The 23,317-nt window shown below is 36.2% G+C and overlaps 2 protein-coding genes across 5 annotated transcripts; one reads left to right on the top strand and one right to left on the bottom strand.

Annotated features, from left to right (window-relative positions):
• Positions 1-242: 242 nt before the first annotated feature.
• On the bottom strand, positions 243-2,165 carry LOC114163822 (protein ALP1-like). The gene has a single exon (XM_028048175.1). It carries the CDS (start codon positions 2,043-2,045, stop codon positions 531-533), a length of 1,515 nt encoding a protein of 504 aa, XP_027903976.1. The 5' UTR covers positions 2,046-2,165; the 3' UTR covers positions 243-530.
• A 6,166-nt stretch (positions 2,166-8,331) lies between these two features.
• On the top strand, positions 8,332-22,728 carry LOC114162976. 4 transcript variants are annotated; one of them, XM_028047006.1, is made up of 16 exons: positions 8,333-8,572; positions 10,573-11,090; positions 11,169-11,442; positions 12,351-12,649; positions 16,805-16,987; positions 17,485-17,837; positions 17,925-18,234; positions 18,308-18,402; positions 18,499-18,558; positions 18,646-18,734; positions 19,126-19,662; positions 19,897-19,971; positions 20,219-20,289; positions 20,382-20,439; positions 20,769-21,030; positions 21,639-22,728. In XM_028047006.1, the coding sequence occupies exons 2-16, from the start codon at positions 10,708-10,710 to the stop codon at positions 22,343-22,345; spliced, it is 3,756 nt and encodes a 1,251-aa protein (XP_027902807.1). In that variant the 5' UTR covers positions 8,333-8,572; positions 10,573-10,707; the 3' UTR covers positions 22,346-22,728. The 4 variants fall into 4 exon arrangements, with proteins under 4 accessions (XP_027902805.1, XP_027902806.1, XP_027902807.1 ...); XM_028047004.1 differs by having other exon boundaries at positions 8,332-8,572; positions 17,485-18,234; XM_028047005.1 differs by having other exon boundaries at positions 8,332-8,572; positions 17,485-18,234; positions 18,311-18,402.
• The last annotated feature ends 589 nt before the right edge of the window (positions 22,729-23,317 follow it).

Here is a 23,317-nt window from a genome sequence, read left to right on the forward strand (position 1 = left end):
TGTAGAGACCAATTCAGGGAGCAGAGACAAATCCACATGTTCATGCCATTCTCTATTTGTCAAAGGCTGCAAGAAGCTAATTAATTCTTCACCAGGCTGAAGAATTATACTATTGTTCTTATATGACATTATTTATTTTTAAACTAATGAGTGATCAGTGACAGCAATCGAAGTCCAAGAAGACTCCAAAGTCAAAAGCACAAATCGAATCTTTTTGGGTCAGAGGTTGTGGGACACAGCAAAACACGTAATAATATGTATATTGGAAAACAGAAACGCGGTGGCATCAACTTGGGAGTACATGGTAGCAGTAATCCATGACAATACCTGAATCGCTGAAACAAATATATTATACTCTAAAATCTAAAACATGTTCTTGATTATATTTTTGAGACAAAAATTCTGTATACAATCTACCTATTCAAGAATTTAATGAATGAAATTAATATGCTAATTCTCTCTCTGTTAATTAACGTGACTACTGCAACATAGTCAAAAAGAATAAGGTAGAAGAAGAAGAAGAAGAAGAGTTACAAGAAGGCAGTGCCAGCGCGAGCATGGTGCAGCAAATGGTGCGCAATGTGGTCTCTGGCCTGCATGGAAGAAGCAGAGCGAATGGAGTTTTCCGGCACCATCTCGTCGTCAAAAAGCTCAAATCCCCACTCATCATCCATCTCTTCATTCCTCATCTCACAAATGTTATGCAGAACACAGCACGCGCCGAGCACCACAGGCAAGTCCTGAAGCTTCACCTCAGTCCTCTTCTGCAAACACCCCCACCGCGCTTTTAGCTTCGCAAAGGCCTGTTTGGCAGTGCCCTGAATCTCCTCAATCTTCTCGTTGAACGCGTGCTGCGTCCACGTCAGGTTAGGGTGCGTGTACGGGACCAGCACCCAGTCCATCAGAGGGTGCCCTGAGTTTCCCACGATCCAAACGTCCCTCAGATTCCCACTGTTAGCTCTCTGAAACAACGCGCTTTTCTCCAGAACCTCGTCGTCCGGCATCGAACCCGGCCAACCAATGCACACGTCGCTGAAAACGCCTCTCGAATCAACCACGCCCTGAACCGTTACCGAGTAACTCGTTTTCTGGTTCCGCTCCGTGTGCCGCTTGTTAAAATACGCCGACACGCTTATTTTAGGAGCGATGATCGGCACGTGCGTCGTGTACATTGCGCCTCCCACGTTCTGTATTCCCGACGAGCTCTCGAACTCTTCCTTGATGCGATTCATCTTTTCCTCGCTCGGCCACTGCAGAAACTTCGGCATCAAAACGGTGCGTATCGCGTAGCAGACTTCGAGCACGAGCTTGTGACACGTGGAGATCCCCAACCCGAACCGCTTCGACACCAGCCGGAGCGGGTCGCCGGTGGCCAGGCGCCAGATGCACACGGCCACGCGCTGCCGCACCGGAATCGCGTCTCGGAGCATCGTGTTTTTCTTCGTCACCACCGCGTCGAGCTCGTCGCAGATCATGTCGAACGTGCTTCTGCTCATCCGGAACCACCGCCGGAACTCCTCCTCCGGGAAGTCCTCCCGGCTAATCCGCTCCCACCAGTCCTTCGACCGGTCCCTCACCCACATCCTCCGCTGAACCGTCGAACCGGTTTGAGGAGGAACCTCGGCCTGAACCGAACCGGTGTCGTCTAGAATAACCGAACTGGCAGCTGCTGCAGCCGCGCGACGGGCCTTTTTGGTTATTTTATTTTGGAGCTCCTCCGATTCGGCGTAATGGGCTTCGAATTGGGCCTTGTAGGTTTCCATGGCCCTGGCCTGGTTCTGGAAGCTTGCGTTGAACATATCTCGTTGTTGTTGGGACTCAACCATTCTGTTTTGCTGTTCACGAGTTTCTTCCTCTTCCAACAGCATCAGCGAAGCAAGTAAGTCCTTGACGATAGCACTATCACCATTTTGTTCTGCTCCTCCTCCTTCGTCTTCTTTACTGTTACGCTTTCTCTTGTTGGTGTTGCTGTCTGTATCTGCAAATAGGTTGTAGAAGTGTGAGTAATCTTCTTGAGCGAAAAACGGGACGGGGCTGATTCCCATGGTGTGTTTGGATTTGGTTGTTGCGGTTTTTTGAGAAGTGTGAACGCTTGAGCTTTTGCGTTTGTGATTTGATTTATAGAGGGGAGAGGAAGCGTGTGGTGAAGTGTGAACGCGATGTGGTGATGGTGGGGGGTACTTTGACGCTGACTCTGACCTAAGGCTTTTGGATTTGGGAGCATAAAACAATCATAATATGCGTTTTGGGAACCGTGGTTTTTTACGCGGTTGTTTTTGTTTTGGAATTTTCTGGGTTTGAAAACACGTTGGAGAGAGGGAAAGGTGCGCAAGCAGAGGAGTTGAGAAAGGAAACAGGGACTTTTGTTCCTCTTCTTTCATGTTAGATTCCATAATCTTAGTGACTGAGAAAATCTATTATTAGCATCAATAAACATCCGTTTTCTTCTCTTTGAATAATTTGTGAGATTTAGATGTTTGAAATAAACTTTTTGACATTTTAATTTTTAGGTTTTTTCATTCAGCAAGTTGGTTCTCTCGTTATTGTTTATGTTTCTTATTAACTTTTTGTTGGTGAAATTCATTCTTATTTACTCGTATGAGACTGTTCTATCTACTCTTAATTTTAATCCCAATTCTTTTTACCCACTCTTCAATTTTTCCTGAGGGAATAAAAAGATGGTTGTTACTGGTTTACTTTGGTCAATTCAGAAACTATGATATGTAGATGATAATAATAATGTGAAAGTGTCGTATGGGTTGACATGCAGTGTGGTATAAAAAGAGTAGAAGGCATACTGAGCATATAAGTGTGCCATAACTTCCATTTCATGTGGGATAAAGTATGGGTCATCTGTCTCATCCGCAGGTTATATAACTAGTTTATTTTTAATATTTTGTTGTTGTGAAAAATTATTTATGTATGGAATATAATTAAATATTTATATTAATTATTTTTTTAATATTATTTATTTAGAAATATAAACTTATATGTTATTTCATGTTTTATACCATATGTACAATCTTTCGTTTCAATAATGTATAGAAAATATAAATATTTATGACAGAAATATTTTTATTTTGTGACACTTAAAAATTGATTTTTTATCATTATTTATATAATATTTAAATAAAAAAATTTAATTATCATTTTTTTATAAATAATTAGATGTCAAGAATTTCTCATTTGACATTACACATATATTATCTTTAGACCAAAGTTAATCTGCCGTACTAATTATAAATTAAAGAAAAATCACATACATTTTGAATAAATATCAATAGTCTAAGCAATTTAAAAGAAGATGATCAATTATATATAAAAATTTTAAATCTTCTATATGCTCAAAACAGATATCTTTACACGATTTATCTCAAGAATCTTTATAAAATTATTCTCCTATACCTCGTTGAAAATTCTCTCATATTAATGTCATCATGCGAGATATTAACATCTTGAAGTTTTTTTGAAGTTTTTCTTGAGTCATACTCCTCTTGTTTAAGTTATTATCAACTAAGTATATTATTCGAAAAACTATTATCCTAACACTTCCCCTAACATATGTTAGATAGGATAGTAGGTGAGCAACAAGTAGTATAATCATTGAAGCAAGTTGAATAAGAGCTATAGTCTCTAAGTGGGCAACAAATAACATGATCTTTGAAGCAGGTTGAATAAGAGCTATAGTTTTTGCATTCCTCTGATAGGAGTTAGGTCCAACTTATGATGATAAAGAATAAGACAAGTTGACAATCTTAACTAGTGCAAAGTTACAATAGTTCGAGGATGTTAGTTGAATCCATTAAATAAAACATTCATTAGCCTTACATTGTACAAGAGGATCATCCATGAACACAACATGAAGTTGAAGATAGTCCATAAAATGATTGTTGGTGGATGCATAATAGCTCAAAAGATTGCATTAAGAATAGTAGAAGGTGATGCCACTAAACAATACACAATTGATTGAGAATCGAGAATAGTTAATGTTGGTGAATTGAGCGTTTACCACTACGTCAAAAGTTATAGTTATAGTTGGAATGCAACTATTTATACTTAAGAGCATAACACCTTATTGGAAAAAAATCTCAGAGAATCACTTTATTAATAGAGAAATAAAAAAATAACACAAAGAAACACATAAGCAACTCTATCATGCCCTTTGACCCCGAGTACAACCACACTCTCCAAAGCAATAAGAATAAGAATATTCAAATACAATTTTGAAGTGTCTTTAACTCGGGAAAAGGAACATCATGGACTTAGAGTCCATTATATAGTCACTGAGACCCACCTCCTAGGTTATCCTAGGCGATGTTGGACTTTTCAAGACATATTATTTTCACCAGCACAACATTCTCTACCTTGATTAAAATAAACACATCTTTATTGCCTATACGAGTCATATCATACTCCAGCATGAAAAGTATCACTTGAAATGAAATTGTCCTAAGATTTTCCACTTAGAATCAAACTATCTCAATAATTTCCACTTGGAATCAAACCATCCCAAGAATTTCCACTTGAAATTAAATCATTTGAAGAATTTTCACTTGAAATCAAACCATTCCAAGAATCTCACACTTCGAATTAAGCCATCCCAAGAATTTCCATGCACCCTACATGAATGCTAACCAATGTTCGTGTATAATCACCACATACCTTGCATAAATATTAGTCAATGCTCGCGCATAAACACCATACACTATTTGTCAGAACCATGTCGCAACCCACAACGCAAAACCACCAAACATTGCGAAAAGTCACAGATCAAATGTCTGCACTTTGTAGCCACCATCACTACTAAAAAAACTCATATGTCTTGTCAATTTTGTTTTGAATTTTTTTTTTTGTAGAAAATACTTATAAATTTTGTTATAAAAAAAATTGCAGAAAATTGCTGCCAATTTTTTTGCAAAATATTTTGTATAAAACACTTTTCGCAACAAATTTTGTAGGAAATACTTGTGAACTTTATAATTTTGTAGGAAATAATTACCCACGAATGAATTACCTGCCAAATAAAATTCTTAGAAAAAATAGCAGGAAAAAGCCTTTTCTTGCAAATTTTTTAACAAATTTGCAAGAAAATTCTCATGTAATATTAGAATTTGTAGTAGTGCATGTCGTTTAACTCCCTCGCTGGAGATGCATTACCGTCGACGTAACACTTGTAAACGTAATACCACCATGGCACCACGACATCTTGCCGCCAACAAAGCACCACACGAAACTTCGCCACTAGACATCGAACTTTCATCATGCGAAAACCGAAACACCTTCGCAGATCCAAGAGCATCTCACCACAGCGAACTCCACTACAGATCTAGCATGACACACAATCCTTGCACCTCCACGAACCCAACTATAGATTCACCGCGTCAACACATCGTTGTCAACACAATGTTGACAATGATCCTTCTATCAAATTTCTCGTTGCAATTTCAGCAAATAAGGATGATTCTCCAACAAGGAATTAATCTTTTCTAATGTGAAATATTAGACTAAGCTACAACCATAGAGCATACTAAGAAAAAATCATACGAACCATAGCTCTTGATACCACTGTTGAAAACCCCCCCGAGAATCACTTTATTAATAGAGAAATAAAATAAATACAAAGAAACACATAGATAACTCTCCTATGTCCTTTGACTCCAAGTATACCCACACTCTCCAAAACAATAATTTAATCCAAAACAATAATTATAAGAGTATAAGAAATAAAAAAAGTCAAATACAAGCTTGAAGTGTCTTTGACTCAGGACAAGGAATATCATAGACTTAGAGTCCATTATATAATCACTAAGACTCGTCTCCTAGGTTATCCTAGGCGATGTGAGACTTTTCAAGACATGTTATTTTCATCAGCCCAACACCCCTTAAACGCCACAATTCAATTATGACTGGGCTCATCTGACTTATATTACGAAACAACACTTGCAACAATTTCCCCTTAATTATTGTCTTGGTTGAAATAACACTCATATAAAAAAAAGTTGTATCAACTTAAAGAAACAATAAAAAAGTATTTAACTAATATAATTTCAAGTATTCAAAATAGATGTGTTTTTATTAGGTGAGTTAAAATTTACTTATACATGTTTTCTTTTAATTATTATCTACTTATTTTCTTTACAACCCAATATTTAAATAATCACCTCCAAATACTTTTTATTTGAGTTTTTAAAAATATTTGATAAAGATAACATGATAAATTAAATGAATGTTCCAACTATAAATTCTCTCATTAGACAAGATATTATATTAATCAAAATAAGATTTACATAAACTATCAAATTATTTTTAATGTTTTCAAAATATCCAAAAGACTAATGAAACTTCCTAATATCCAAAATTCATTTCATGATTTAGTTATCCAACTATACAAGTGATGGTAGCCTCATATGATCAAAATATTAATACGATCTAACAAAGAACGCACATGTCAAACCTAGTTTACCTCACATTTACATCATAGTCACAACGCTAACTAAATAAGGATCATTGAAAAGAATCATCATAATAAAAAAAATTGTCTCTCCATCACGATTTTCTTATGCAATTTTTCAATTTCCTTTCTTGCAATTTTCAAATCTCATTGTTTCTTTTCCAAAGCTTTATTTGGGATCAGAGTGACACCAAAACCATCACACATAATATTTCCACCAATCTCAAAGAATAACTTCAAAAATACTTTCATTATTGAAAAAGTGGTTGTACTATTTTAAAATATACAAAACATTCTTCATAAACTTAAGTATTTTAAATATGTAATTTCTCTTTGGCAGTGTTATGTTTATATTTGTTCAAGTTCAAATTTCTACTCATCGCGTATTTAATAAATAATAAAGCATTAAATTATGTTGAAATGTAATATGAACCATTGGTGCATTTATTACGAAGTGTGTAAAGTTCTTAACCAATCTAAAATAGGACCACCGTTATATATATATATATATATATATATATATATATATATATATATATATATATATATATATATATATATATATATATATATATATATATAGTGTATAAATTTGAATTCTGTACTAATTTTTGTGTGTTGTTTTATTATACTATGCTTTCATAATATACTAATTATCATTAATTTTAATGTTTTAAAATATATTTAAAATGACAGTACAATGTATTTTTAATGTTCAATAGATGACAACACTAAATAAATCAGTAAACAAATTTGGGTTATTTGTGTATACTAGAGTCAAAAACAAGATACGTTAGGAACAAGTGTTACCTTACCTATGTAGTCCGTTATATCCTCAGTTGATTAATGGAGTAATGAATGCGTACCTTTAATTACTGGGGTCCATGTGTATTTATAGAGTATTAATTATGTCTGGTCATGTCATGGGCTGGGCCCTAGCTTGGGCCCTAGTTTGGGTTGTAAGTGGGTCTGGACCCTAACCCAGGCCCTTAGGTCGATTATTGTGGACTCATTGGATATTTGGGGCTTTGATTTTGCTAAGTGCATTAAGCTTGTCGACCTAAACTGACTACTCCTTTTGACGGTTTGTATTGCTCATATGTTGTCTTAGGCAAGTTATTTCTTTTGACGTTTATGTTACCAGTTCAGGCCGGCTAGGCTTAGGTCAGCCCAGTCCAGGCCGGTTACTTGAATATTTTGACCCGTGATCGTTTTATTATTATTTTGTTAAGTTGGCTAGATGTGGTACAAGAATTAAAAAAAAAGATAGAACATTAATTTGTTGAAATTTCAAAATGAAATTTTATTTTAAGGATCAAAATAGCATTAAACGTAGGATTTAATGTTTATTTTATCCTAAAGAAAGAACCAACTTCGATTCAATTAGCCAAAATAATGTCACTACATTAAAAAAAATAGAAACTTTCATGGCAGTGTATTTTATAAAAAATTCACAAAAAAAAAGAACTTCATACGTAGCTCACATTATTTATTTATTGTATATTCTTACGCTATTTCTTCATTTTAAAGTTATTATTTCGCTGACTTTATATATAAGCCTTATTAATAATCATATTATTAGGAAGAAATACCTATTCACTAAATTGTTACTGTTATTAATATAAACAGAAATTGTTTTTAATAAATTGGAACGAACAAAAATTCACAATGGAATTATTATTGTTATTCTTGATCATAAGAACAACGTATGTATTAATTTTGTACAATAAACTATTATAAGAATAAAAACTATTATTATTATTATTAATATTCTATTACCATATTGGCTGTATTTGTAGTACATTATTGATGATAGCATAATCACATGTAATTCAATGCCAGTCATACCGTATATGACATGCAGTGACGAAAACACCCCTGCAAATCGCGGGTTCTAAATTTTCCAAAAGTGCACAACCATGGGCAAAAGAGTAAAACCTTCTTAGTCCAATTCATTGCCGATCAAAACACCGGTGCCTCCTCCTCCACCATGGCTTCTTCGTACGAACTTCGATTTGAAGCTCACAACAATATCAAATTCTAACACGCCTTTCGATTCTTCTCCCAATTTCTCTGTGCTATTCGCATAACCAATAACAAGCACCATTGTGAGGTTCCGAGGTATATTTCGATGTATCGATTTTTTGATTTTCTTTTTCTGGAGTTTGCTGTTGTTTCATTTGTATTTTGTTCAACTTCTAGGGTTTTTATTTTGGAGTTCGCAGTGGTTTTCCATGCTGACAGGATGCTTCGTGATTTTTTATTTTTCGTTTTTTTTTGTTGCGTTGATTCAACCGTTAGGGTTTCTACACGTTGTTGTTGGTTGCTATCTGTGTCTTTTTGGTTGAGCTTTCGCACGAACTGATATCGAGGAAGTAGAGGAGGAAGAGTATCTGCATGCATGGAGTAGCTGGAACTTGTGAAACATAACTTATGTTGTTGATAGATACAGCTTGCTAATTTTGTTGTGTTTCGCTTTTTAATTGAATATTTTGTATGCTAAAATTTAAAATGAGGAAATGCATGCTTGGAGTTCAGCGGATGGTTTTTATTTCCTGTATGGCCGTTTCTTGTATATTGCCAGATAATGGCATTGAATTGAGGAAAGTAATGTAGGAGTTGGAGTAGACCGAGTTAGAGTAGGAACGGGAATTTGCAAACAATGGTAAGCATCTATTTCACTAGCTGACAAATTTTGGGAGAAAAACTCAATTGTCTTCATCAGGTTACTTTTAAAATGAATCTTGGAAATTGTTGATTATTTCTGATTGAAAGAAAAAGTAGTTGTCTTGTCTGTATATTGACTACCTGTTTATTTGAGAAAATGGTAATTGATGAGGGATTGTAGTTCTGGGGTCCAAATTGCGTTTGAAGTAACTAGTCATAGTAATTGGTGTTTGGAGTTGAGAATGTAAGCTGTACCTATTGGTCTTTGATGTTGAGACAGTAAGTCACAATAATTGGTCTGCATATAGTGTGTCGCTAACAAAATCTTCACAGTATTTATCATAATTTATAATCAGGTAGATTTCATCTTGTTGCCACATTGAGCATTTATGTCTATTAATTTACATTTCTCTATGCAATGGTTAGGTTTAGTAAAGTAAAATAAATTGATTTTCTTATGACAAGTTTGTGTTTTGTATGTAAATTTGATCCACAGTTACAATCAATGTGACTTTCTTTAAAGTTGAGATGAACTTGTTAGTAGTGCACATTGTTGACTCAGGTAGAATTGGAAGGTTTCTTACATGTGGTCAATTCCGCATTTTTTCTAAGGAGGCATAATTTCTGTTTTTCTTTATTCAATAGTCGGCCATTTCAAAAATATCTACATTATATCAAAAAGGTGTCTAATGGTATTAGTTATTGTTAAGACTAATAAACATGGATATGTTATGTTACCTATGGTGATACACTAGAGAGCTAATAAAGTGAGAAGATTATACCAATAATGTGTCTAATCTTAGTAGTAATGGTATGTATATTCTATTAAAATGAGATTTTCACTCTGTCTTGGAGATTAAATTTTGAAATTGATGTGGTATACAGTACAGTGAGCTGATAAGTTTTGTGATATAAGAATGGGGACAAGGTACTATATAGAGAAAAATGAGAGGTATATATAATGCGATTTTATCCGTTTGTTTGAAAACATTTTTGTAAAACGCTATGGACAATACAGATCATGAAGCTATTTTTTGATGTTTTTGCGACTGTATATTTTAAGTAGATTTTATAAGAATGCTGGTTGTGGTGGTGTTTTTATTTCTCTGCATTTGGAGATTTTTGTACACTTGTTTTCGTTGGATATGTAATAACTAATTTACATGCCAAATGTAATATCACATTATTCCTCTTTAGTTTTTACTTTATTGCAGATAAGTTGGGACTAGAATATAGATAAATAATGGAGTTATTCAGACAAACTCTACTGTGCCGTGTTATAGATCTCTTAGCCTTTGATGAATTTTAAAAATTTCTGTGTTCATCATACAAATTTAGAGAGCTTTTGAGTATGAATCATGACTTGCTACCCAAGTCGTTTACTGCACGCATGAGTATTTCTACATCATAGCACATAAAGTTTGATTTTTCTGTTGTTGTTTTTATCCTTTCAGGTACATTGTTCAATTGTTTCCTTTGTAATATAGATTTGCCCTTTATGTGCTTTATTCAATATAGTGCTACGACTTTGTCATGCACCAGTCTCTGTTCTGTGTATTTGGCTCAAGAGAGGTGTGGGAATTAGTGCTATGGCAAGTCCAGATAGACAATTGTACCCTGGGCAACGTGGATCCCACATAGCTCCATCATTAGATAGATCAGGTAGCTTTCGTGAAAGCATGGAAAATCCAATTCTGTCTTCTCTTCCAAATATGTCCAGAAGCAGTTCTTCTGCAACTCAAGGGGATGTGGTGAGCTTCTTCAATTGTGTGCGTTTTAATCTAAAGTTGGTGGCTCCAGAGCATAAGTCTAATCGTCAAACAGATTATAAACGACTTGTCAGTGCTGCTCTTGGAATTTCTTCTGATGAATCTCCATCTAGTTCTGCCAAAGGCAAGCAACTATCATCCCCAGCACCAGAAGATATCAAACGGCTGAGGGATAGTATACATGCAAGTTTTAGGAGGGCAAGGTAGTTATTTCGTTCTCTGCATGTTTTACTACTGGCATTGAAGTTAGAGGAGATTAATAGCATTGTAATCTTTAACAGGGATCGTGCTAAAATGTTTAGCGAAGCCCTGTCTAGATTCAACAAAGATTTCCAAAATATAACTTCAAAGAAAAGGTCTCGAGCTGAAACTTTTTCTAGTGAACGTTCTAGTTTTACATTAAGTGATCGACCAGTCTTGGGAACAAGCACAGGTAAGGTTGGAATTCAAGGTCATGCAGTCACAGGTGGTTTTGAACATGACCAGCTGAAGTTGGAAGAAAGAACCAAAGTTGTTCCTAACAAGCGCACTCGAACTTCTTTGGTTGATGTAAGGGTATGTGTGTTTGTTAACACTATTCGATTTCTATTTAGGCCTCCTATTATAGCTTATTCATTTTTGTGCTGTTTGCATGTAAATATATTGAGTTTTATACTATATTTACATCCCTTAGCTGTATAATTTCAAGTGTTCTTTATATCTCAGTGTGACATGGCATCCTGTTTCAAATCTGTTTTAACAGAAGTTAGCTACTAGAACATTTTCTCTCCATGCTTTCTTAGAGATTCCATACCACCTAATGTATAGAAATCTGTTATGAATTCTTTTGAACATATACATATAGGGTAGGGATTAGTTACTCTAGGAGTAACTTTTAAAGGTACGTTGTTGAAAACCTCATACATTAAATTTCAGTAATCTAACTGTTGAATATTTTAATATTTTCTCAACAATTATGCATAAGAAATTTTAGATAAATGAGATGACTTTTTCTTATATTTTAAAAAAGTGTATTATGTGTTAATTTGAATTTAGTCAATTAATTATTAATGAACCTTTTGATTTTATAAGCATTTATGCACTTGATCTATTTAATAAGCACTTTTAATTTAATGGTTGGATTATAGAAATTTAATATATACAAAGAGTTGATGAATGGAGTAAATTGATCCCCCAATACAGACACACACATTTGTGCTTGTGTGTGTGTGAATGTATGTGTTTCATGAATTCTAGGTTCTTTATGTGTGTATCGTTATTTCTATATGAAAGTGTCAAATTACAGAGTATTTTGTCTTATTGTGCAAGTTTTTGGGTCTAATAAGACATGTGAATATGGCTTGTGATTGTGACTTTAGAACTTTCTATTTGCTTCTCTTTATGTGGAGGAGTCTTATTTCAGATTACCTTGGCTTACTTTAAAATGTGTTGACCAAAACTGACTTGCGTTTGGTAAATTCTAGATGGATATACGGACTAATTCTCTTGTCAGGCCATCTGGGACTGTAGATAGGGACAAAGAAATGTTACGGATTGTCAATAGTAGTGCAGTTCAGGGTGAGGAACGAACTTTACCGATTGGAGGTGATGGGTGGGAAAAGTCAAAAATGAAGAAGAGGCGTTCTGGCATCAAACCAGATGGGTCTCCAAATACAGCATTGACAAAGCCTGTTAACCTTTTCCAGGAAACCAAACACGGAATGCAACAAAGACTGGCCAACGATACTCGTGCAAAATTGAGTAATGATTCTCATTCTTTCAGGTATGAATGTATTTGTGTGAGACAAAATTAGCATGAATATGCCCCTTTCCCTAAATTTTTTTTCAGTATTGATTATAATCAATCAGAGAACCTGTTCCAAAGCCCATATATATATATATATATATATATGGATAGAGGAGTACCACATAATACAACTGTCAACCAGAAACAGAAAAACAGAACTGAGAAAAGCATATCTCTAATATCCCCACAAATTCAAGTTGATGAGAAGAATGGGTAATTCAGCCACCTAAGAAAAATAAATCTTGTTGATGAAAGTGGCTTAGTTAGAATGTCAGCCCATTGATCCTGATGTAGTTCTTGTGCAAGACTTAAATCCTCAACTTCTTCAATAGTAGTAGTATCAATTTTGCCATCAATAAGAGCAATAACATTATCATATTCTCGAGGAAGACCTTCAAGAATTGAATCCAACTGTTCTTTAAGAGAAACATGATCTCCAACTGAACAAAGAGAGTCTACAAGAGACTTAATATGAGAAAGAAAAGCAGTAACTGTGCACTTTTGCAAGGATTTTCTTAAATAAGATTGGAGCTGTCTTGCCTTTGTTTGACTTTGATGATGAAAATATGCATGTACCATTCCCTTACTTCATATGAATGAACACATCCAACAACATGTCCTAAGTTGGCATTGGAAAGAGAGGACTGAAGCTGCACAAGAAGCATTTGGTCTTCTTGTTCTCACCAAAATATTCTGGATTAACCTGATTAATATCTGTGTCTTGATTTGTAAGAAATGTGACGAAACTTGTGGAACAACAACAAAGTGGTGCAGCTGATGTGCCTTAATAACATGCTGAACCTGTTGACGTCACAATAAAAAGTTCTTGCCATCAAACTTCTCAATAATTTAATGCAAAAAACTGACAGGATGCATTGGAGCAGATGACTGAGAATCAGTTAGAGGAGCAGGGGTTGGAGGTGGAACAGAAGAGGTTGAAAGAGGATCTGACATGGAAGTCATTGAAACAAAAGGAAAGAACTACTGTAAGCCAAGAAAAGAAAAAAGATCAACTAGCTCTAGATACCATATTGAAACTAACAAGAAATGTTATTCCTTAGACTGAAAATTACAAAAGATTGGTGAAACTCTTACAAAGCCCATACATATATGAATATAGAGGAGTGCTGCATAATACAACTGTCAACCGTAAGACTACACAGAATAGCAGAACTGAGAAAAACATATCTTTAACAGGTATAGAGACCAAAATATTTACTTGACTGTAAATTTATTTATTTATCTACTAGCAAACGACGGTCACAATTGAAAAATAGTTGTATTGTATCCCTTAAGCACGCAGATCCACTTTTGTTCTTGGCCATGTGTAGGGAAATTATTTTGTTGGATGTAACAAAACCCATTTTGGTGATCTTTATGGGCCTTGGTTCATTCCAAAAGATTTGTTCGAGTTAAATGACCAATTTTGTCCTTGAATGTGAGACACTGTCAATTTGTCCTTGAAAGAACCAAAAATATCATTTAGTCTCTGAAAATATCCCACAATTGTTCTACTGTTAAGTTTTATGGAACCATTTTGTCATTAAAATGTAATTTTAAGGACCAATTTGACACTACCATTTTGTCATTAAACTATAATATTTAGGAACCAATTGGTACTTTTTATACACTGAGGGACTAAATAAGATTTTTGGTTCTTTTAAGGATTAAATTTATAGCACTTCACATTCAAGAACCAAATTGGTTACCTACCAATCCTTTCATTTGCTTTGGAACTTAAGTCTTCAAGGTAAATCTTCAGTGTTAGTTTAAGGGGTTGAAGTTTTAATGGTTAAATAATTGAAGGACAGGTTCAAGTATTACCTTATAGTGAATATATTTACTGATGAGAATATATCTATCACTAGTCAAATGTAGGGGTGGGCATGGATTGGATTTTTAATGATTCAATCCACATCCATTTTATATCCAAATAATTATATTAGATTTTTGACCCAAATCTATTTCTTCAGCAAAAGTAGTTTGGATTTTTTTAAAATCCATATCCAAATATTTGGATCAAGATTTAAATCCAATCCAAATATTTAGATCAAGTTCAAAATCCAGAATCCATTTTTTATAAAAGAAATTTAAATTGAATTTTTTAAAACTTGTGTCATTAAGGCCCGGATGACCCGGATGAGACCGACGACCCAGACGGGCCGGACAACTCGAACGGGCCCGACAACACGAACAAGCTCGACGACGTGAACGGGCCAGACGACCCGAATGGGCCCGACGACCCGGACAGACCTGTCCAAACAGTCGGGCCCAATCGGGTAGTCATACACGTTTGAGTCGTGGCTCGTCTAGGTCGTCAGGTATGTCAACGTCGTCAGGCCCGTCCGAGTTGTCGGGCCCATCCAGGTCGTCGATCATGTCCGGGTCGTCAAGTCCGTTTGGGTCGTCAGGCCCGTCCGGGTCGTAGGGCCCGTCCGGGTCGTAGGCCCCGTCCAGGACGTCGAGCCCGTCTGGGTCGTAGGACCCATCCGGGTCGACGCGCTGTTCGTGTCGTCGTGCCATCTGGGTCGTAAGGCCCGTGTAGGTCGTCAAGCTCGTCTGGGTCGTCGGGCCCATATGGGTCGTTTGAATCGTCAGGTCCATCCGGATCGCCCGGATCGTTCGGCCCATCCGGGTCGTCCAGCCTGTTCGTGTCGTCGTGCCTATCTGGGTCGTAAGGCCCATGTAGGTCGATAGACCCGTTTGGGTCATCGGACCCGTCCGGGTCATCGGGCTCATCCGGGTCTTTGGGCCTTCCTGACCCGTTCTAGTCTTTGGGCAGCCTGACCTGTTTTCGTCATTGGTCCTACCTGGTCCGTTCGGTCTTCGGGTCCGCGTGACCCTTTCGGGTCTTCGTGTCTGCCTGACCTATTCGGGTCTTCGGGCCCGCCTTACCCGTTCGATTCTTCGAGCCTGCCTAACTCGTTCGGGTCATCAGGCCCGCCTGACCTGTTCGGGTCTTCGGGTCTTCGGGCCTGCCTGACCCGTTCGATTCTTCGAGCTTGCTTGAGCCATTCAGGTCATCGGGCCCGCTTGGCCCGTTCGGATTTTCAGGCCTACCTGCCTTGTTCGGTTCATCGGGCTCACTCAAATTTTCTGGATTGTTGGGCCCGATCCGTATAGGTCGTCCAACCTCTTATGGTCATCGGGCCTGCCCGATCCGTATAGGTCGTCGAGCAAGGCCCGTCTTAGTCTGAATTTAGCATAGTCCATCTCAACCTTTAGTCTAACCCAACTAAAAATTTAAATTGAAAATTTGGATTGTATTTTTTGGATTATCCATATTTAAAAATCTTGATTTATAAAATGGATATCCAATCCATAAAATATATAAAATGTAGATTAGATTGAAATCCAGATCCATTAAATGGATTTTAAATGGATTAGATTTTTAATAAAATGGATTATAAATGGATTGGATTGGAGCAAAAGTGGATTGGATCAAGAAAATTAGATTTTTTGCCCACCCCTAGTCAAATGTAATTACCGATTATACTTATGATATGTCTTATGTATTCAATGCTGACTTGCATATTAATTAGTGGAGCAGTTTATATGAACAATTGATGTTATAAGTTTGTGCTTTAGATTCACTATAACAATACACAATAATGGCTTTACTCATTGTAATCATTGTATTATGCAAATTAAAATTTTAAATTGTTTGTTGTATCTTTATTAAAATTATCATTTTATTACTGGCTCTATACACATCTAATGCTAGATATAAGTACTCGAGCTGACAATAAGAATCACATGTTATGTGTTATCATAGATATAGCTGCCGTGTCCTACAAAATGGTAACTTATTGGATCTTTGGCTTCTATTGTCATACCAACAAGATGGAAATAAAAGTAAATTGAGAGTCAATGGGGCTCTCTCTTGATAGTGTTAAATGACTGAGTGATTGAGGTTTCTCTACATATACTGTGTTAAATGGTGAAAGGCTTCAGACCCATCCATACAGTGTGACAAGTGAATATAGTTGAGGAATTGTGCTAAACTCTCGAATTTCAAGGATAAATAGAAAATCTTGTGCAACAAGATGTTATTTTATTCGTTTTCTATTCCTGTTCATTATCTTCAATATGTAGGATATCATATAATTCTTTGATGCATCTTTTGTTTAGGTCGGGAGTTACTAATGGAACCGTTGGAGCTGGAAAATCAGATGGCGTCTCTCAGCAGACAGGGTTGGGCATACGTATCTCTACTCCAAGAAGTGACCTAGAAAATAATTCTCCTGTCAATGATAGACGGGATCGTCCCGTCAGTTCAGACAAGGAAAGGGTGAATTTCAGAGCTGTTAACAAGTAAGCAAACTGCTGAGCACATTTCTTAAAGATTTTTTTTCTTCAAAAGGTAGATCTTTTATTGTCGAAAACAATTTTTCCCTCCATGTTGCTCTCCTTAATTTCTTTTATTGATGGTTTGATTATTTGCTCCATTTCTCTTATGGATCCTAAGGTATTCAAAGGTTATTTCTTTGTCGTGATATGTGTATCCTATAATTTACAATTGATTAGTCGTAGAGATAAGCAACTGCTTTATGATAAGATTAGGTATTTGACTTGCATGTAGTGGAAAACACATGGTCTTTGTTAAGGGACTTGTCATACAAATATGAAGAATGGAGTAAATATTGTGTTGATGTTTATTATTTGTTCTTTACTTTTTCATATCTTTTTGAGGATGATTTCTTATCCTGCTTTCCCTCTGTAATTTTCTAATTGTGTTCATAATTTTTCTGTGTTCATAAAAAGTGTAATCTATAATTGATATTGATTCTCAATAACTGTTTTATATCTAGGACAACTGTTCGTGATGAATTCAATTCGGCAAGCCCTAATTCAAGTGCAAAAATGAATACACCTATTCGGGCACCACGATCTGGTTCAGGAGTAGCTCCAAAGTCATCACCAGGTGTCGTTAGAGCAGCTGTCCCTAATGATTGGGAGCCATCACATTGTATGACCAAGCCCCCTACCAGTGTTGGCACCAACAATCGCAAGCGTATGGCATCAGCACGATCATCTTCCCCACCTGTTGTCCACTGGCAGAGGCCACAGAAGAGCTCCCGTACGGCTAGGAAAGCAAATTTTGTGTCCACTGTGTCAAGTATTGATGATTCCCCTGCTTTGGATTCTGTGTCAGATGTGACTGGTAATGATCTTGGATTGGGATTTGTTAGACGTTTGGCTGGTAATTCTCCTCAGCAAATTAAATTAAAAGGTGATTCTTTAACTTCAGCCGCCTTATCTGAAAGTGAAGAGTCAGGGGTGGCCGAGATGAAACCAAAAGAGAAGGGCAGGAAATCAGCGGAGATAGATCAGAAACCTGGACAAAATGTTCAAAAGGTTTCTAACTTCATCCTTCCCTCAAGAAAAAGTAAGCTTGTTTCTGCAGAAGAACATGGAGATGGTGTTAGGAGGCAGGGTAGGACAGGACGCAATTTTCCTGTTGCAAGGTCGCCAACACCAATGACATCTGAGAAGCTTGGAAATGTAGGAACTGTAAAGCAACTTAGAAGTTCAAGACTAGGACTTGAGAAGAGTGAAAGGTAAGATGCATCTTATATTGCTTAGGTTTGACAATGTTGTTTATTAAAGCTAATGTTTCTGAGTTCCATGCAGCAGGGCAGGCCGTCCACCAACCAGGAAACTTTCTGATCGTAAGGCATATGCTCGTCAGAAACATACTGCACTTAGTTCATCAGCAGATTTTCTTGGTACTAGTTTCAGATTCTTGAAAAGAATGGTGATTTCTTCTTTTCATATGTATAATACTAGTATACCATGAATCACTTTTCTGTTCATTATTTTAGTTGGGTCGGAAGATGGGCATGAAGAATTATTGGCTGCTGTAAAGGGTGTAATTAACTCTGGTATGAATCTTACTAAATATTATCTAATTGTGTACCCTATATACTTTTTATCTGATGGAGTAGTTCTGTATTTTCTTATTACTGCAGCTCGTTCTTTTTCCAGCCAATTCTGGAGGCAGATGGAGCTTTTCTTTGGTTTAATAACTGAGGAGGATGTTGCTTACTGGAAGCAGAAGGTACCAATTTTTTTCCCTATTGGTGGGGAAGATATTGCATTCTTGTTGGTGCTTTCATATATAAGAAAGCTGCTTTAGATTTGTGCTGGTGTCAGTAATAGTATATCCCTGATGCATCCTTTGATAATTCTGGAGTTAGAATTTTTTGTTTCCTATAAATGTTTTATGCCCTGATTTGGTATGGAACCATGGCCATTGTAGTATCTGTATGTGTATTCCTTATTTGCACACATGGTACAGTATATATTTAAAACATTCCAAACTAATCTTGTATAAGTTATAGTTTTAGTAATAATGATAATTAAAGCATGATTTTATTGATCTGAATTTCTTATCATACCTCATGGGAATAGATTATTTAAATTTCTTTAATAATTCATTCATTTTTCAGATAAATCATGAATCAAGTGGATTGATGTCAACTCCAGTTCCTTCATATATAGATGGTTGTGAAGCTGGTGCTAATGGGTTTGGGTTAATGGGCCATAGAAGAGATTTTGAACCTTGTAATCAAGTGGGTGCTGGAGTTGTGGCAGAGCAGTTACATTCCAGTGGAATTCCCCTCTGTCAAAGGCTTATATCCGCTTTAATTTCAGAGGAGTATAGCAGTGAAAGTGAAGATATGAAGTTTGATGCATCTGATGCTGAATTTGAGGCTGATGGAGAGTTGGATTTGAGTAGTTTGGATGACAATTCTCGATCTAATTCTTATCTTGCTTGTTATTCTGCTTACAATGGTTATAGGATAACTAGAACATCAGGACATGATGAGACTGAAAGTGATAAAGTTGATATCCCATCAACTGGGTTGAAATCAAATCAGAGCATGTCTACTGTGACCTGTTCAGAGTTGCAATATGCCACCTTGGGTATGAATGAAAAGCTTCTCTTGGAGCTTCAAAGTATTGGAATTTCACCAGAATCAGTGGTTAGCTAACTTTCCTCCGATTTTTTTATGCTGTTTTTCATGAAATCTTGATATTGGGAAGTATGACAAATCAATATCAGACTTGAATAAACTATGTTATTCTAGTTTATTCTGCAGTTCTTTCAGTAATCTACTCATAAATACATCTAAATAATTTAATTCAAGATGTTCTGTTATTATTAAATCCGCTGTAGGTTAGTATCATACTTATTTTTTTACTTTTTGTTTTTCAAGCCTGAAATGTTGCAAGCAAATGATGAAGGAATTTGTGAGGATATCACCAGGTTGGAGGAGCATTACCAAGGACAGGTACCAACTGATGCTGAAGCGAAGCTATAATGTTCTCATTGTTATTCGTCTAAATGCTCCTTCCCATTGTTTTTTGTCTGTTAAAAGTAACTTTTCAGAAAATTTACATGTTGCTTTCCAAGTATCATGTAAGCATATAGATCAGATTGCTATCTAGATAACTGATTTACAAATATTATGTAGAACCTAATGAAGTTATTTATTGTTCCACTAATTCACCTTATGATTTTATTTTCATACATTGTAGATGTCTAAGAGGAACTGCCTACTGGATGGATTATTACGATCTGCTTCAGTGACAAAAGAAGTTCAAGAAAAGTAAATGTGTACATTTATTTCCTGATTATTTACTTAATTTTAAGTTTTTTTGGCTCATTGCTCTGAAGGAAATACAATATCTTGATTAACAGGGATTTTGAGAAAAATGCTCTTGACAAACTCCTCATGATGGCTTATGAGAAATACATGGTAACCTTATTGTTTAATCTCACTATTCTTTATATACGTAATCAGGTTTATATTTCTCAAATAAAAATTTTGCAGTTTAGTCAAATATCTTCGAGACCCAAGGGTTTCGTTTACAATAGTTGAAATGGCTAGGGATGTTTATATCGTGGATATTATTTATCTTGTAATCAGATAAACGAAACCCATGCCCTGCCTTCTTATCTTTTATTAAGTACTTTAAATTGTGCAGGAAGAAAAGTTGAACACTCCATTACATAATAGTGGAAAGTATTCTCCACTTTATAAATAGGTTGTGTGGCTGATTGAATTGACAAATAATTGATTGGCAGGCTTGTTGGGGTCCTAGCTCATCAGGTGGGAAGAATGCAAGCAACAAAATGGCCAAGCAAGCTGCATTGGGATTTGTTAAACGAACATTGGAACGATGCCAACAATTTGAAGATACAGGCAAGAGCTGCTTCAGCGAGCCTTTGTATAAGGATATGTTCCTCGCTGCTTCCTCCCAGCTAAGTGTTGTTCGAGAATTAGATGGCATGGAGGCTGAGTCCGTAAAACCTTCTGCTTCTTCCTTTTTTCTGGAAGCAAGAAATGGTACCATCCTCATTCCTTCTTGAATAAATATTACTTGAACTGTGTAAGAAAATAAAGAAATAATTTTATTGATAACAATCACGCCAATTACATTAGCATAATCTCTATTTGTATTATTCGCAACCTTTAAAAAAATTAATAAAATTTTGCTGAAATAAATAAGAAGATTCTGAAGATACTTTTTCCTAATTATTATGGAGATATTGAGAATATTTTTTTATCCTAATAATCTCTTATTTACAACATATTGTAATATTTTTCTATCTCAGCCCTGTTCTGTATGAGCATTTTAGCCAAACTTCTCAGACGCGATAAATTTATTTGGCATTTTCTTGTGGACTTGAGCCCTTTGTCCGCAATCCTGTCTAATAAAATATTACCAACTAAAACAAAAAGTACTTCCTGCTTGGAAAGAGGTGTAAATGTAAGTTTTGTTTTAGTTGTCAATAGTTTATAGGTAACAGGTTCGGGATATTGGGGGAGGGGAGTTGGATGGACTGGTGATTAGAGCTGATCTTTATTTGAACTTATCAAGTTCTGTTCCACCCTCTTTTGCTCCTGATTACAGCCTGAAATTTGATATTTAATTCTTGTGTTTGTATCTGCAGGTTCCATGGGTTCACAACAGAACCCTTCACAATTTAGTCAGAACGCGAAAGATCATGATTTCAATTCATCAGATATTCGTCATGCTGTAAATGGTTCCTCTGAACAGGCTAGTGGGAAGGAAGATCTTTGGTCAAACAGGGTGAAGAAAAGGGAATTGTCCCTTGATGATGTTGGCAGTACCATTGGGAGTTCAAGTGCTCCATCAGGCATTGGGAGTTCTCTATCAAATAGTACAAAAGGAAAGAGAAGTGAGAGAGACAGGGATGGAAAAGGCTATAGCAGGGAAGTGCCATCCAGAAATGGTACTACTAAAGTTGGTAGGCCAGCATTATCTAGTGCTAAGGGAGAAAGGAAACCAAAATCAAAGCCTAAGCAGAAAGCCACTAAGCATTCTGTTTCTGTAAATGGCCTCCTCGGCAAGCTATCAGAGCAGCCTAAGTCAAAGTCTAATGAAGTGTCTAATAATAGCAAGAGCAAGGAGAAAGATGAGTTTGGCATTGTTGAATATGATGACCATGAGCCTATTGATTTGTCCAACCTTCAACTACCTGGAATGGATGTACTTGGTGTTCCTGATGATCTCGGTGACCAAGGTCAGGATATTGGTTCATGGTTGAATATCGATGATGATGGATTGCAAGATCAGGATTTTATGGGGCTTGAAATTCCCATGGATGATCTTTCAGACTTGAATATGATGGTTTGAAACCGCTTTCTGTGTATAGACCTGTTCATTATACCAATGACAAAGGAAACAAAGTACCTTTAAGAAATGACTAGTTACATAGGATGGTTTTATGGCTGATCCTGTCGTCAATTAGGTTATATATATTCTTTGGTAGACTTCCTTCTCTAAGTTGTTTTTAATGACCTACCCAACTGTTTTGGATTTTGCCCATGTTGAAGTTCAGGATTTCCACTGTAAAGATCATTTTGTTCTAGGTACAAGTTAGTATTCATTCCTAGTGATTATATGGTAGCAACCACTCCTGGTTGTAGCTCTTACAAATCAGAGAAAAGGCTTTTGTACATACATTTAATATTTCTAATAAAATCAGCTTCCATTTGCTGAATTGACCTTCCTATTTACTCTCCGTATACCCCCCTCCCCTGCACTTTATTTCAGCATTTTTTTTTTGCAGGTTCAGTTCCTCAGCATGATGCTGTTCAAGTTTTTTGCTGGGCTTCATCCATCTGTTCACCCGGATTTCCCTATGAGATTTTCAGGGAAAGTTTTGTAACTAATGTAAATGTGACCATTTTGTGTTTCATCAGATAACGAATGCGGCTCTCCTCTCCGGACAGTTTGTTGTCCTGATTATGACTTTCATATATAATATGACACATCTATGGTCACTCTGGTTATCTAATGTCTGATCTATTAGCTGCAATCCCATGGCTATTTGTAGAAGTTTGTGCCGAGGAACTTCCGAAGATTGCAAGGGTATTTTGTTCTTGAAACTTAATTCAAATGTTATTGATATGATCCAACTTTCTTAGAAATTAATGTGCATAGGGTTTTTATTAGCAGAACTGATTTGAGATGTTCGTTTTACGTAGGGAGGTAAGGTTTGAATATTTCGTTCCTCTGACCCTTACCTATTATTTGTTGATCTTGTAATAGAATTCCTTCAGATATCTCTGCCCAAAATAAGTTGGATATTCTACATGGATGACT

The sequence above is a fragment of the Vigna unguiculata genome, chromosome 9, assembly GCF_004118075.2.
Source record: "Vigna unguiculata cultivar IT97K-499-35 chromosome 9, ASM411807v1, whole genome shotgun sequence".
Classification (NCBI taxonomy): domain Eukaryota; kingdom Viridiplantae; phylum Streptophyta; class Magnoliopsida; order Fabales; family Fabaceae; genus Vigna; species Vigna unguiculata.

Coding starts and splice junctions, on each gene's coding strand:
- LOC114162976 (XM_028047004.1), top strand. CDS start 10,708: ATGGCAAGTCCAGATAGACAATTGTACCCTGGGCAACGTGGATCCCAC. Junction 12,650..16,804: donor AATGATTCTCATTCTTTCAG/GTATGAATGTAT, acceptor TCTTTTGTTTAG/GTCGGGAGTTACTAATGGAA. Junction 19,663..19,896: donor GAATTTCACCAGAATCAGTG/GTTAGCTAACTT, acceptor TTGTTTTTCAAG/CCTGAAATGTTGCAAGCAAA.
- LOC114163822 (XM_028048175.1), bottom strand. CDS start 2,045: ATGGGAATCAGCCCCGTCCCGTTTTTCGCTCAAGAAGATTACTCACAC.